We start from the raw sequence: 14,051 nt of genomic DNA, 5'->3' as shown, positions 1-14,051 counted from the left end.
CCGCCACCCCAATTGGCAACGCTAAATTGACCCGTAGTGTCCAAAAGTTGGGTGGGGTTACTGGGATTGGGTGGAAGTGTGGCTTAAGTAGGGTGCACTTTCAAGGTCCAGTGTCGACCAAATGGGCCGAATGGCCTCCTACTGCATGTTATATTACGATGTGTAAGATATATATTACTCTGTTAATCTAGCCGGCTTGTTGAATTATAGCTGTAGTCTTCCAGTGATGATAATGTAATTTATGGTAATATAAAATAATCTCGTGAATTCTTTTTACTTAATACTAAACTAGTAAAACAAATAAACAACTGTAGAATATTAACTATTAAACAAGCTGATACAAAACTCTTGATAACTAATAACCTCTAGCTTTCTCACTTTTGTTCTCTCTGCAATCCTGACACACATTCCTGTAGGAAAGAGCGGAAAAACATTTATATAGATCCTGATAGTATGGCCATCTAGTGTTCATTTGCCTGTACTTGCTTAACATAGTTTGATCATGTATTATTAAATACAGAGATCACTACATTGCACTGTAAATTCTATGATAATAAGGCACTCAGGTCACTGTCAAATGCTCCCATGCACAAAGGTTGGTTCAGCATTCCTGTCCACTTCTTTCTATTAGTATATCTTGCTTACACCCTCTTGTGTTTGTAAAAACTCTACATACTGTAATAGGACCAAACTGTGCAGTTTGACAGACTATGTACCTCCTTTTGGTTGTACTTTATTGCAAGCTTAAGTCGACTTAGGTTCATCCTCTCCTCAAGTAATCCTCTCTTATCAATCGGTTCATCGCTTGATGTGTGATTTAAGATAACCTCCAGTTCACGGGAATTCCGGGCCTGTGCTAGGAGATCTTTTGCAAAGGTCTTACACTGCTGTGCTAGCTCCTCATAGTCATTCCTGAAAATGTTTACAGACGACTTGTTTTAGTTAAACATATTTCTGTCACATTAAACCTGGAAGAGACGTCAAACATGTCAGAAGGGTAAAACCACTTGCATATAAATAGACTTTTCACATTCTCAGGAGGTCGCAAAGCACTTTATCTTATGAATTACTTATGAAATGGACTGACTGTTGATTTGAAGACAAATGCAGTGACTAACTCAGATGCAGCAAGCTCCCAGAAACAACAAATGAATGAATGATGAGATGAGTTGATTTTGATGGTGTTGGCTGAGGGAGGAATTGTGACCAGAATTTTGGAAGAACTCGCAGCTCTTATTCAAATAATGTTGTGGGGCACTTTACCTTTAACAGGTAAGGAAAATGGTGCTTCATCTCTGAATCATAATGTTGTATGTTTAAGCCCCACTCCAGAGACATGAGCGCATTCTCATCAGGTAAGGAAGTGCTACATTGGCTGAGGCGTCATTCTTCAGATGAGACCTATATGCTGATACAATGCCCTCTGAGATGGGCACAAACTGGTGACACTGCTCAAATAATGGCAAGAGAGGTGTTCCCTTGTCAATATTTATGGAGGTAGTGGCATAGTGGTTTGTCATTGGACAGGCAATCCAGAGACCCAGAGTAATGCGCTATGGATACAGGTTCGAATCCCACCACTGCAGATGGTGGGATTTGAATTCAATGAAAATCTGGAATTAAAAGTCTATTGATGACCATGAAACCAGTGTCATAAAAACCCACCTGGTTCACTAATGTCCTTTAGGGAAGGGAATCTGCCGTCCTTACCTCGTCGGGCCTACATGTGAATCCAGACCCACAGCAACGTGGTTGACTCAAAATGGTCCATTAAAAAAACAAATTATCTGGTTACGTATTTCATTGCTACTCATTTGGTTGCTACAGGGTCTTCAAGTCCAAACACGTGCAGGTTACGTGGATTGGCTATGCCGAGGTGGGGTTACAGGGTTAGGTTGGGGGATTGGGTCCAGGTAGGGTGCTCTTTCGGGGGAGGGGGGGTCAATGCAATCTTGATGGGCTGAATGGCCTCATTCTGCACTGTAGGAATTCTATGAAGTACGCAGGTTGTGAATTCTTTGGGGTATGCTGAGATGATGCTTTATAAAATACAAGCTCTCACTTTCTGATATACATACCTCTGAGCCACACAAATTAATGGACCATTAAATTATTCAAATTCTATTTTAACCAACAGAATTCTGGTATTTTTAACCAATGTTTTGAGAGACAATGTTTAGCAGATCTGTTTCATGAGACCATCGGTCACTGGCCTTAGCCATGTAATTAATAAAGTTTATTAAAACAAGCTCACTGACAGACATCAAATAGATATTTGCTTTGGGTGAGAGTACAAGATAGGAGTTATTGCATTTACACACTGCTGATAATTGGTTTCACTGAAATCAAAGAAACCCAGTTTAAGTGGGACACTGGGCAGGTGCAAAATCGGCCATGTTGCAATACTGGCCAAGGCTAATTTCCATTACAATGTGTGTAATAGACGTTACAACGGTCTGCCTCACCAGTGGTTTATTTTCATGTCATTTACAGTTCCAACATGAATTTTATGCTCACATAAATTAACTGATTTGCATACCCTACTTTGGTGAAACAATGGCAGACCACTGCCAAACTCAACTGTAACATGGGCCAGATGTTTCCAAGGAGCACAGGGAGACGTGGGGAAGTTGAACTGTGCTTGCAGCCACAAGCAAGTCACATTTCCTTGACACTAGGGACGGCACAGTAGCACAGTGGTTAGCACTATTGCTTCACTGCGGCAGGGTCCCAGGTTCGATTCTTGGCTTGGGTCGCTGTCCGTGTGGAGTCTACATTTTCTCCCCGAGTCTGCGTGGTTTCCTCCGGGTGCTCTGGCTTCTTCCCACAAGTCCCGAAAGACGTGATTGTTATGTAATTTGGACAGTCTGAATTCTCCTGTGTACCCAAACAGGCGCCGGAATGTGGCGACTTGGGGCTTTTCACAGTAACTTCATTGCAGTGTTAATGTATGCCTACTTGTGACAATAAAAATTATTTTTAAAAAGGTTCACAGTGTCCAAAAGAACCTCTTCATTAATCTTTCAAAACACTGGTGTACTTCCTGCTAGTGATCTTTTACTCTTTGGGGGAATCAAGTGATCTGAGCAAGTAGGTCCCTGAACACAATGCAATTACAGGAGTTGGATGGAAAAATGGAACAAAAATAAAATTGAGTATGCATACAAATATATGTAGCTTCTTGCTACATTGCGAGCCTGACTGGTTATCTTAAATTGGCTGTTAGTGTAATTTTTGGCACACTCGGGATTGTTCAGCAAGTTCTGCCCGATCGCAGAATCACATCTAATGTTAGACATGCAGGGACCAGTATTTTCAGGCAAAAGAAATATGCTCAGACATTGCACCACTTTTGAATAAACAAAAGCATGGGGGACAACAACTTGCTGGTGCATTCACCATGACAACACCTCGACCAACTAGAGCCAATTTGCCAACCAATCAGCACGCTTTTTCTTGTGCAGTATAAATTGTATTCCCTTTCAAATTTGGCATTCTTGCACCTATCCTAATGATTGCAAGATGAAGAGCTTTGACAGGATGTCCTTTTTTTTCTCATCAATACTCAAGTCTGCATTAGCCAAAGTGACTATAAAAAATGTAAAATCAAGTAAAAAAAAATGAATAATTGAACTCGAGCTATATTCATGGTACAATAACTCATCTTAATTATTATGTTATTCCACTCTCTGCCATACGGTTATAAAAACAGAGGGGTTAGCTTTAATTGCAGGGTGGGGAAACTAGATGAAAGATCTTGTGCTTCTTCTAGTGTTGCAGAACAACCGATGAAATTATCTGAAGCAACCATTCGAGTATTATTAACTTTCTTAATTTGCTTGTGGTCTACTTCTTTGATTATCTCTTTGAGCAATCCGGTTTGGATACAGAAAAAGAGGTAGATATGGGGGGACATAAGGAAAATGGAGCCAAGACATAATAAAGCACATTGGGCACAATAGTTGAGGGATAGGGGAAAGGTAAAGTGTGAATATTTAAAAACACGTCTCACACTATCGTCCTGCGTTCATTGTACGTTTGTTACAAGTACTGAATTCTTATTTTGCATCTTAAATGAATTGCTCCTGGTTATTTCATGCTTCTCTCAGATATTTGTACCTAAATTCCACCTCCACGAGACTCAGTTCCTTCAGATCTGCACTGAGTTCAAAAGCCCTCAGGATAGGATCCTCCTCTGTGAGCATTATCAGCGATGGACTAGACAGGCAGCGGTAGATATCAAGACGGAACCTACAAAAATAATTTTCTGCCTTTCACATCGTTCAGCAGGTTGTTTTAACCTAAATTTCATTCCAATTTTAAACATAATCTGCTACTTACGGCATCTGGAGACTTTGTGATTGTGGAATATACTTAGAAAGAGGCACTGTCACTGATATTTGGTCAATAATGATATGTAATGATCAAAGTTCATTTTTGTTTTGATGCTTGACATAATAGTCAAATTTTTTTTTTAAATAAACAATTTTATTGAGGCATTTTGGGCATAGTAAACAGCAACAATACAAAACAGTGTGCAAAGAACAATCAACATAGTGCAAAAGTGCAAAAACCAGCTCCCCTCCTACAAGGACCCGCCTAACTGCCCCACTAGTCTACATTGTCCTAACTCCCCCCCCCCCCCGTGACCCTCTCAGAGCGAACTTAATTTTCTCCAGACCGAGAAAGCTCGCCATATCCGATAGCCAGGCCTCTGACTTCGGGGGCTTTGAGTCCCTCCAGGCCAGCAGAATTCGTCGCCAGGCTACCAGGGAAGCAATGGCCAAAACATCAGCCTCTCTCTCCTCCTGGACTCCCAGGTCCTCCAAAGCACCAAAAATTGCCACCTCTGGACTCATCACTACCCTGGTTTTCAATACCCGGGACATTACATCCGCAAATCCCAGCCAGTACCCCCTGAGTTTTGCGCATGTGGACATGGTTCGCTGGTCGTCCCGCACATCTGGCGCACCTGTCCTCCAGTTCAAAGAATTTATTCATCCGGGACACTGTCATGTGGGCCCGGTGGACGACCTTGAATTGAATCAGGCTGAGCCTAGCGGATGTTGCGGTCACGTTAACCCACGCCTCCGCCCATAAGCCCACTTCTATCTCACCTCCGAGCTCCTCTTCCCACTTAAGCTTCAGCTCCTCGGTCTGCGTCTCCTCTGCCCCCTAAGTTCTTTGTATATATCTGAGACCCCCCCCCCCCCCCCCCCCATCCACTGGACACTACCCTGTCCTGGATTCCCCCCCCCAAAGTGGTAGGCGTGGGAAGGATGGAATCTGTCTGCGTAGACAGTCCCGCACCTGCAAGTACCTAAAATCATTCCCTCTCGCCAGCCCAAATTTCTCCTCTGGCGCCCTCATGCTCAGGAAGCTCCCTTCCAAGAACAGATCCCCCATCCTCTCAATCCCAGCCCTCCGCCATGTTCGGAACCCACGGTCCATATTTCCTGGGGCAAACTGGTGATTGTCGCAAATTGGGGGACCAAACATGCCTCCTCCATTGGCCCCAGATCCGCAAAGTCGCCACCACTATAGGCTGGTGGAATACCGTGCAGGCGGGAACGTCGGGGGCGCTGTAACCATGGCTGCCAGACTGGCGTCGCTGCACGAAGCGGCCTCCATCTGCCCCCAAACCGACCCCGCACCCACCACCCACTTCCTTATCATAGCTATGTTGGCCGCCCAGTAGTAATTACTAAGTTTGGCAAAGCCAGCCCCTCGGTTCCTCTCGAGCATCAATCTCCTCACCTGTGGGGACTTTCCCATAATCATTTTATTGACCTTCTTAAAAAAAGGACCGCGGAATTAAAATGGGGAGACACTGGAATACGAACAGGAATCTCGGGAGATCGTCATTTTAACCGTCTGCACTCTCCCCGCTAGTGTCAGTGGGAGCGCATCCGGAACCTCCGGAACTCGACCTTCATCTGCTCCACCAACCGAGATAAGTTCAACTTGTGTAACCGGCCCCTGTCCCGTGCCACTTGTATCCCTAAGTATCTAAAACTGTCCCCTACTAGCCTGAACGGCAGCCCCCTCAACCGACCCTCCTGGTCCCTCACCTGGACTACAAACAACTCACTTTTTACCATGTTCAGTTTGTACCCAGAAAACCGACTGAATTCCCTCAGGATTCCCATGATTTCATCCATCCCAGCCACTGGATCCGTGATGTATAAGAGCAGGTCGTCGGTGTACAACGGAACTCTGTCCCCCTCCCCCCCGTACCAGCCCCTTCCAACCCCTAGAAGCTCTCAGGGCAATTGCCAGCGGCTCTATTGCTAGCGAAAACAGCAGTGGGGAGAGGGGGTACCCCTGTCTTGTCCCTCGGTACAATCTAAAATAGTCAGACGTTGTCCTATTCGTCCTTAGCCTGATACAACAGACTGACCCAGTCAATAAAGCCTTCCCCGAACCTAAATCGTCCCAACACCTCCCATAAATAGTCCCACTCAACCCGGTCAAAAGCCTTCTCGGCATCCATTACCACAACTACCTCTACCTTCCTACTCTCCGGGGGCATCATGATCACATTCAGCAGCCTTCTTAAGTTGGCCACCAACTGCCTGCCCTGGACGAACCCGGTTTGATCTTCCATTATAACGTCCGGCACACGGTCCTCAATCCCAGCAGCCAAGAGCTTGGCCAGTATTTTTGCATCAACATTGAGCAGAGAAATCAGCCTATAGGACCCACATGCCTCCGGGTCTTTGTCACGTTTCAGTATCAGGGAGATGGTGGCCTGTGACATCGTCGGTGGTAAAACCCCTGTCTCTTGCCTCATTAAAAAACCCTAACCAGCACCGGCCCCACTATCTCAGAGAATTTTTTATAAAACTCCACCGGATACCGATCCGGTTGATATAGGGACCCTATATTTCAGATTTTCAAATCCAAGTTGTCGGATTCAGAACAGATCGCAATCTGGTCAAGTATTTTGTCTCAAAGCTTCCCCTGCAAAAATTCTGCTTGATTATACTAAAAACACATAATGTGGATGATTGCTACACTCCTGCACAAAACGTTGTTGAGGGACTGGTCTCTACATCCACCAGGATATCAGTGAGGTCCATCGATACCACTTGAAGTCAGGCAAGCCCATTCGGAACCACAAGTTCTACCTGGAATAATGAAACTTCGAGCTGATGAAGTTTGGAAAGCCAATTGAAGCTGGCAGGAAATCACAAACACCTTGTGGAAGATCTGCGCAGAAGATCCCTGGTTTTGATCTCTCATGCACCTTTGCCTTAAACTTAAGGGACATGATTAAGAAGCTTTCAGGTGGTGCAAAAATTGGCCAAGTGGTTGATAGTGAGGAAGAAAACTGTAGAAAGACATAAATGGAGCGGGCAGGGGGACAACAAAGTGGCAAATGAAATCCAACCCAAAGAAGAGAGAGTAGTAATGCTTCTGGGGAGGCCAGCATGGCAGGTGAATGAATACACATTGAATGGTAGGATATTGAGGAGTACAGAGGAACAGAGGGACCTTGCAGTGCCTGTCCACAAATCCCTGAAGATAGCAGGACAGGTAGATAAGATAGTTAAGAGGGTAAATTGGAGACCCCTCATTTTGAAACTGTGCTCCCTCGTATCAGGTTCCCCCACGGAAGGAAAGATCCTCTCAACATCTACCCCCGACAGCTCCCTCAGAATCTTACTGTTTCAATAAAATCACCTCTCATTCTTCTAAACCCCTGCTCAACCTTTCCTCACAAGGCAAGTCCTTCATTACAGGAATCAAAACGAGTGAACCTTCTCTGAACTACCACCAGTGAAAGTTTATCACCCCTCGAGACCAAAACTGTCTGCAATACTCTCGGCGTTGTCTCACCAACGTCCACTACAATTGAAGCAAGACTTTCCAAATTTACACTCCACCCACCTTGCAATAAAGGCCAACATTCCATTTGCCTTCCTAATCACTCGCTCTACTACACAGAACGCAATTATCTGGCTTAACCACCCAAATGTAAAATTATAGTCGTTGCTCTACATCCAGATCAGACATAAGGAAGAGTGATTACACAAAATGTAACAACCTCCTGTGTGTCACCGCATGTTATGTCTAGATTATATAGGGAGCAAATGCTGGGCATATCTGACAGAAAGTGGCAGCAGCTCATCCTGGTACATTTTGATCTAATTTTCCCGGTCTCAAGAATTTCTAGTTGTTACTCTTGCATTGGGTTTTATAGGTCACCTGATTTCTGAGAAATTCATTTTTCAAAGTATGGCATAAATAAAGAACAAGAGGGAGACCACTCATTTTCCTCTTTGTTGTTATTTATAGTAATGTATCAAGGTTCAGTCTTAAAAACCCTTTCTAAATTACGTTAAATATGTGGCTCTAAAGGTGTCCTGATAAAGAGGTGAACACCTTAGTTTATTTGTCTATGTAGGTTCTTACATTACAGAGGAAGGCCATCCAGCCCATTGTGTCACTGCTGGCTCTTTAAAAGAGGATCCAATTAGTATTGTTTTTTAAATCAAGGGATGTGGGCACTCTTGGCAATGCATTGCCATCAGTCATTGCTCTTGAAAGTGTGAGCGTGAGCCTTCCACTTGAACTGCTTAAATCCACATGGTGAAGGTATTTCCACAGTGCAGTTGATAGGAGATTTGAGGATTTTGACCCAGTGACATATCTGGATATTGGAATGATGTGTAACGTGGAAAAATCCCGCCCTATGATTTAGAGATTCCTTGGGACTTTCAGCTCAGCCCGAGTTAGTCAGAACCTCACCATGTTAGTTCTGAAGTGCTTAATTTTAAAATCTAACTGTAACGATTATCAGAACAAACACACATGCTATATTTTAAATAAAAGATCATATATTATGGGCGGGATTTACCGCACAACACACTGCATGTTTCGCAGTGGCGAGAGGCGACCCGGCATTAACCCCACCATTGTCAATAGGGTTTCCCGTTGAATGGACCCCTCGCCACTGAGGAACCCGCGGTGTCGGTCCGCCATGGGCATGAACGAAAGATTCCGTCAGTGTGAACGGCCAGAAAGCTCCGACCTATATAAGTTATATTTTAATGTTGTTTTACTTACCTAGAATGGCGCAGGCTATCCTTCTTGTTCTTTGCATTACACAGTGTGCATTCACATCCTACTGCATGTGGTCTTGGCAGTGACAGGTCCTGTTTGAGTAACATGGTCAGGATCTCATAGTTGTTTCGATGAGCAGCAAGGATGACAGGAGCCACATCCATTGTAGTGGAGTATTCGGGATTCTGAATTCTCTGCATTAATTTCTGTTTGGACAAGTTTCAAGGAAAAGACGGACAGCAACATTAATAGAGTGCACCAGTGCGACAAAGTGCGTTATAATCCAGTCGTTCTTATTTCAAATGTGTTTGTGACAGATGTGAATGTTCCGTGACTGCCTGATTTGCAGAAAGGAAAGATTAGCAATCTCAATAAACAACTTAACTAAGAAAGTATTAGAGCACTGAGGTTTGGAAAGATGGGGTCAGGATAGGAGTACAAGTGAAGATTTTATAATGGGGAGGAATATGTTGAGTGGCAAACATTTATTTATGTTTTTTCTTTTTTAAAGTATTTTTATTAAGGTTTTGCAGAATATTTCATAATAAAACAGTAGTAACAATAACAAAACAAACTAGAGTGAACATTAACATAGTGTAAAAAGAGAATATACAATAACAATTAAATAGACATTACCCCACGCGACCCAATCTTTCCACACCATCCCAATGAAGCACTCACCGCCCCCTACGGATTGCTGCTGCTGCCGACATTTTAATTTTCCCGAGAACATCGACGAACGGCTGCCACCTCCGAGAGAACCCTAGCATAGACTTTCTTAAGGCAAACTTTATTCTCAAGGCTGAGAAACCCAGCCATGTCGTTAGCCTAAGTCTCTACACTCGGGGCTTCGCGTCCCTCCACATTAATAAAATCCATCTCCGGGCTACTAGGGAGGCAAAGGCCAAGACGTCGGCCTCTTTCGCCGCCTGAACTCCCGGGTCTTCTGACACTCCAAAGATCGCTATCTCTGGACTCGGCACCACCACTGTGTTAAGCACCCTGGACATTGCCCTCGCGAACCCTTGCCAGAACTCTCTAAGCTCTGGGCATGCCCAAAACATGTGGACATTGTTTGCAGGGCTGCCCTTGCCCCAACTGTCTTCTACCCCAAAAAACTTGCTCATTCTCGCTGCCGTCATGTGTGCCCGGTGGATCACCTTAAATTGAATTAGACTGAGCCTGGCACATGAGGAGGAGGAATTAATCCTGTCCAGGACCTCTGCCCACAGACCCGCTTCCAACTCCTCACCTAGCTCCTCCTCCCACTTGCCCTTGAGCTCCTCCATCGGGGTTTCCTCCGCCTACTCTAGTTCCTGGTAGATATCCGACACCTTCCCCTCCCCTCCCCAGGTGCCAGAGGCCACCCTGTCCTGTATCCTCAGTGACGGCAGCGTCGGAAAGGCCACTACCTGTTTTTTCAGGAATGCTATTACTTGCAGAACATGCATGTATGTTTTAAGGACAATTGTTGAATAAAGTGTTTGAAAAGGTTGTGTAATTTGTGATTGGGTATTCAACATTAAAATTTTAAAGACAATCTGAAGGAAACAAGGACCAATTAGATACTTTTAAATAAATTATGTTCAAATGCAAACATTTTTCATTCTTGTCATAGTTAATCAGCAAATATTAAAAGTACTGGTAAACACTACATTACACATCTATGTTAATAGCAGTATTGAAAACTAAGTTGAACAGAGACAATTTTGCATTAATCATTTTGGTTAATTGCGTGAAACGTAGAATCAAAAGATTTCAACTTTGTTCAAACATTTACTTAAATATTGGTCGTGAAAAAAGTCATTTTTTTTCAACATTCTGTGCGCAAGTGGCAGTGGTCGACACTTATGTTGCTATATTAACTCATTTGGAAAAGGTGAATCCAGCATTTAGGGGCTGAATTTAGCAGAAACGACCTTATACAAGAGATATACAAGATATCCCTCTATATCCATTAGGCCCCACCAGTTGCAAGTAGCCCTCTAGAATAAATAAAATGTGTCTGACTCAATAGGACATTGGGCAAACTCCCAGTGGAGATCACAAAATAAGCTGCCAGGTTAAATTTGATGACCCAATACATAAATCGACCAGCCTTAAGTTACGTTTTTTGCCAAAATTATTTTATCTTTCTCATGCACATACCTCCACCAGTACATAGAACAGACAGTGCAGAAGGAGGTCATTCAGCCCATCGAGTCTGCACCCACCCACTTAAGCCCTCACTTCCACCCTATCCCCCTAACCTTTTTTGGACACTAAGGGCAATTTTAGCGTGGCCAGTCCACCTAATGTGCACGTCTTTGGACTGAAGGAGGAAACCGGGGCACCCGGAGGAAACCCACACAGACACGGGGAGAACGTGCATATTCCGCACAGACAGTGACCCAGCAGGGAATCGAACCTGGGACCCTGGCGCTGTGAAGTGACAGTGCTAACCACTATGCTAATGTGCTGCCCTGAAAATGACAGATGTTTGTATATCACCCATGGTAATGTGATTTTAAAAGAAGATTTGATCTTTAAAAATGCAATTCAAACACACGATAGCGGTACAAAAACAGACATGAAGTAGTTTATGAGAGTCTTTCAAACCTTGCTAAAATGAAGAGAATGCCACCTTTAATAGATTGTATGTTGAATGCTCAAGCCAAAACACAGGAAACCTAGGGCCTTAAAGTACGTCTGAAATGATGCTCAAGATATGTTTTAAGTCAGAATTGTACATACTTACCGAGTCTTTCTTGAAAATCTGCAGAAAATCTCACTGTTTTAAAGCTAAAATGTACAAATGATCACTCCAACATCTTGATAAGATGTTGCCAAACCTATGAGTATGAGATATTCTTTCTAAAAGGACGCATCATTTTATTGAAGGAACTGTAGTTATTTAGAAGGGTAAAGATTGAAACAGGAGGATCATAATTTATTGTGTAATTCTATAGAGTTCTTACTTGCTCACTGGGGTTACAGTGTAAAAACATTTTTTTTTTTTTTTAAAGAGTATCCAATTACTTTTTTTCCCCAATTAAGGGGCACTTTAGCTAGGCCAATCCACCTAACTTGCACATCTTTGGGTTGTGGGGTGAAACCCACCTAGACACGGGGAGAATGTGCAAACTCCACACGGACAGTGACCCAGGGCCGGGATTCGAACCCGGGTCCTCAACGCCGCAGTCCCAGTGCTAACCACTGCGCCACATGCCGCCCTCACTGGGGTTACAGTTAATACAAAGGTGGCATTATATGGAACTGTATGGAGTCCCTGTTTATTCAGAAAAATTACTGCATAAGCAGTAGAGACAGTTGTTTTGGAAAAAATCTATGTAGATTTACTGGTGTAATTAATTGTACAGGATTCCTGTTTAGTCAACATCGCAAGTGGCAGAAACAGTACTTGTTGTGTGACTGTCCAGGACCCTGCTTATTCAACAGAGGAAGGGTTCAAGTGCTAGAGATAGTGTTTGTTGTGCTAACTGTATGGTGTTGCTGTTCATTCCAGAGGGGAAGGATCAATCAATGGTCTGTACTTTCTAATATTACACAAAATCTACATTGATCCTTCTGCAAACATCTGGAACTGGAGCCAAATTAAATAAGCTAGATTTTTCCATGAATTCTACCTCATTTTTATTTATGTCGTGATCACACAAGAAAGTGATGCAAGGAAACTTACTTAGTTACCATTTCGGATAGACCTTTCGCTATTTGTTGTTTGTTAATTTAATTGCAAGTGCGATGAGCCATGTAGGTCACTGCAACTTAGCTCCATGCAGAGAGGAAGGTTTATCCCTTTTAGTCTGAAGCCAGTTTAAAAACCTGGCAAATGTCATTTCCTTTGACAAATTACATTTTGTTCCCAGATTTTATGATAATACTACCTTTGTTTAAACACAAGTACAGCAGAAAAATTAACTTTTTAAAATAACATTTTCTACTTTCCTAATTCTTATTCAATCAAGAGGGTGAAAAGGAAGCCTCCTCCTGTCTGTTCCTTTGCTGTTATTCGAATTGACACAAAGAAGTGCACGGGGCACCCAGGGAACCAGAACTCGTTCCCTTCAATGGACTGCTGTCTCGCTTCAATTGCATACTTCCCCAAAACAGCACGGTGAAGACCAATATTTAAATGTGGCTACTAGCCTATATTCTATCGTTTGCAGCAAATCGTCATTCAAAGACCAGTCTCTGAGAATATATCTTAGCATGCCGAGTACTTAGCTCACTCACTCATCTACGCATTGCATAACCCACAAACTGAATAGTTTTGGCCCCCTTATCTAAGGGAAGATATACTGGCATTGGAGGCAGTCCAGAGAAGGTTCACTAGATTGATCCTGGGTATGGAAGGGACTTTTTTTATTAAGGAGTGCTTGAGTAGATTGGGCCTGTACTCATTGTGGAATTTAGAAGAATAAAGGCGACCTTATGGATTCTCAGGGTGCTTGACAGGGCAGATTCTGAGAGGATGTTTCCTCTTCTAGGAGAGTCTAGGACCAGAGGGCATAATCTCAGAGTAAGGGGTGGTCCATTTAAGACAGAGGTGAGGAAGAATTTCTTCTCTCAGAGGATAGCGAATCTGTGGAATTTGTTACTGCAGAGAGCTGTGGAGGCTGGATCATTAAGTATACTCAAGGCTGAGATAGACAGATTTTTAATCAGTGAGGGAACCAACGGTTACGGGGATAAGGAGGGAAAGTGGAGTTGAGGATTATATCAGATCAGCCGTGATCTCATTGAATGGTAGAGCATATTCGATGGGTCGAATAGCCTACTTCTGCTCCTACATCTTATGGTCTTATTTTTACATTTCACAACTGATCTGGAGGAAAGAGTCTGAAAATAAATAACCTTATGGTGGGCTTCCAGTCCTAGTTGGGTTGTTAGGGGGAAAGAGATGGTTAGAAGCAGAACTTTTTCACACAGTTAGGAAAAGGTTCAAAGAAAATTAAATGAAATGCCTAACATTCATATTAGGG

At 43.3% G+C, this 14,051-nt stretch overlaps 1 protein-coding gene across 3 annotated transcripts in view; it reads right to left on the bottom strand.

The window, feature by feature from the left end:
• trpc1 (transient receptor potential cation channel, subfamily C, member 1) overlaps positions 1 to 14,051 on the bottom strand; it is a 123,156-nt gene that overhangs the window by 61,859 nt on the left and 47,246 nt on the right. For all 3 annotated transcript variants that reach the window (XM_038817563.1, XM_038817564.1, XM_038817565.1), the window contains 3 exons: positions 9,073 to 9,275; positions 4,120 to 4,251; positions 717 to 912 (listed from right to left, as the gene is read on the bottom strand). In XM_038817563.1, the coding sequence (XP_038673491.1) occupies positions 717 to 912; positions 4,120 to 4,251; positions 9,073 to 9,275 (531 nt within the window). The remainder of the gene's footprint in view (positions 1 to 716; positions 913 to 4,119; positions 4,252 to 9,072; positions 9,276 to 14,051) is intronic.

This window comes from Scyliorhinus canicula, chromosome 13 (genome assembly GCF_902713615.1).
Source record: "Scyliorhinus canicula chromosome 13, sScyCan1.1, whole genome shotgun sequence".
NCBI classification, from domain to species: Eukaryota; Metazoa; Chordata; class Chondrichthyes; order Carcharhiniformes; family Scyliorhinidae; genus Scyliorhinus; species Scyliorhinus canicula.
Note: the sequence above shows the minus strand (reverse complement) of the source record. Positions and strands in the feature narration are given on the sequence as shown.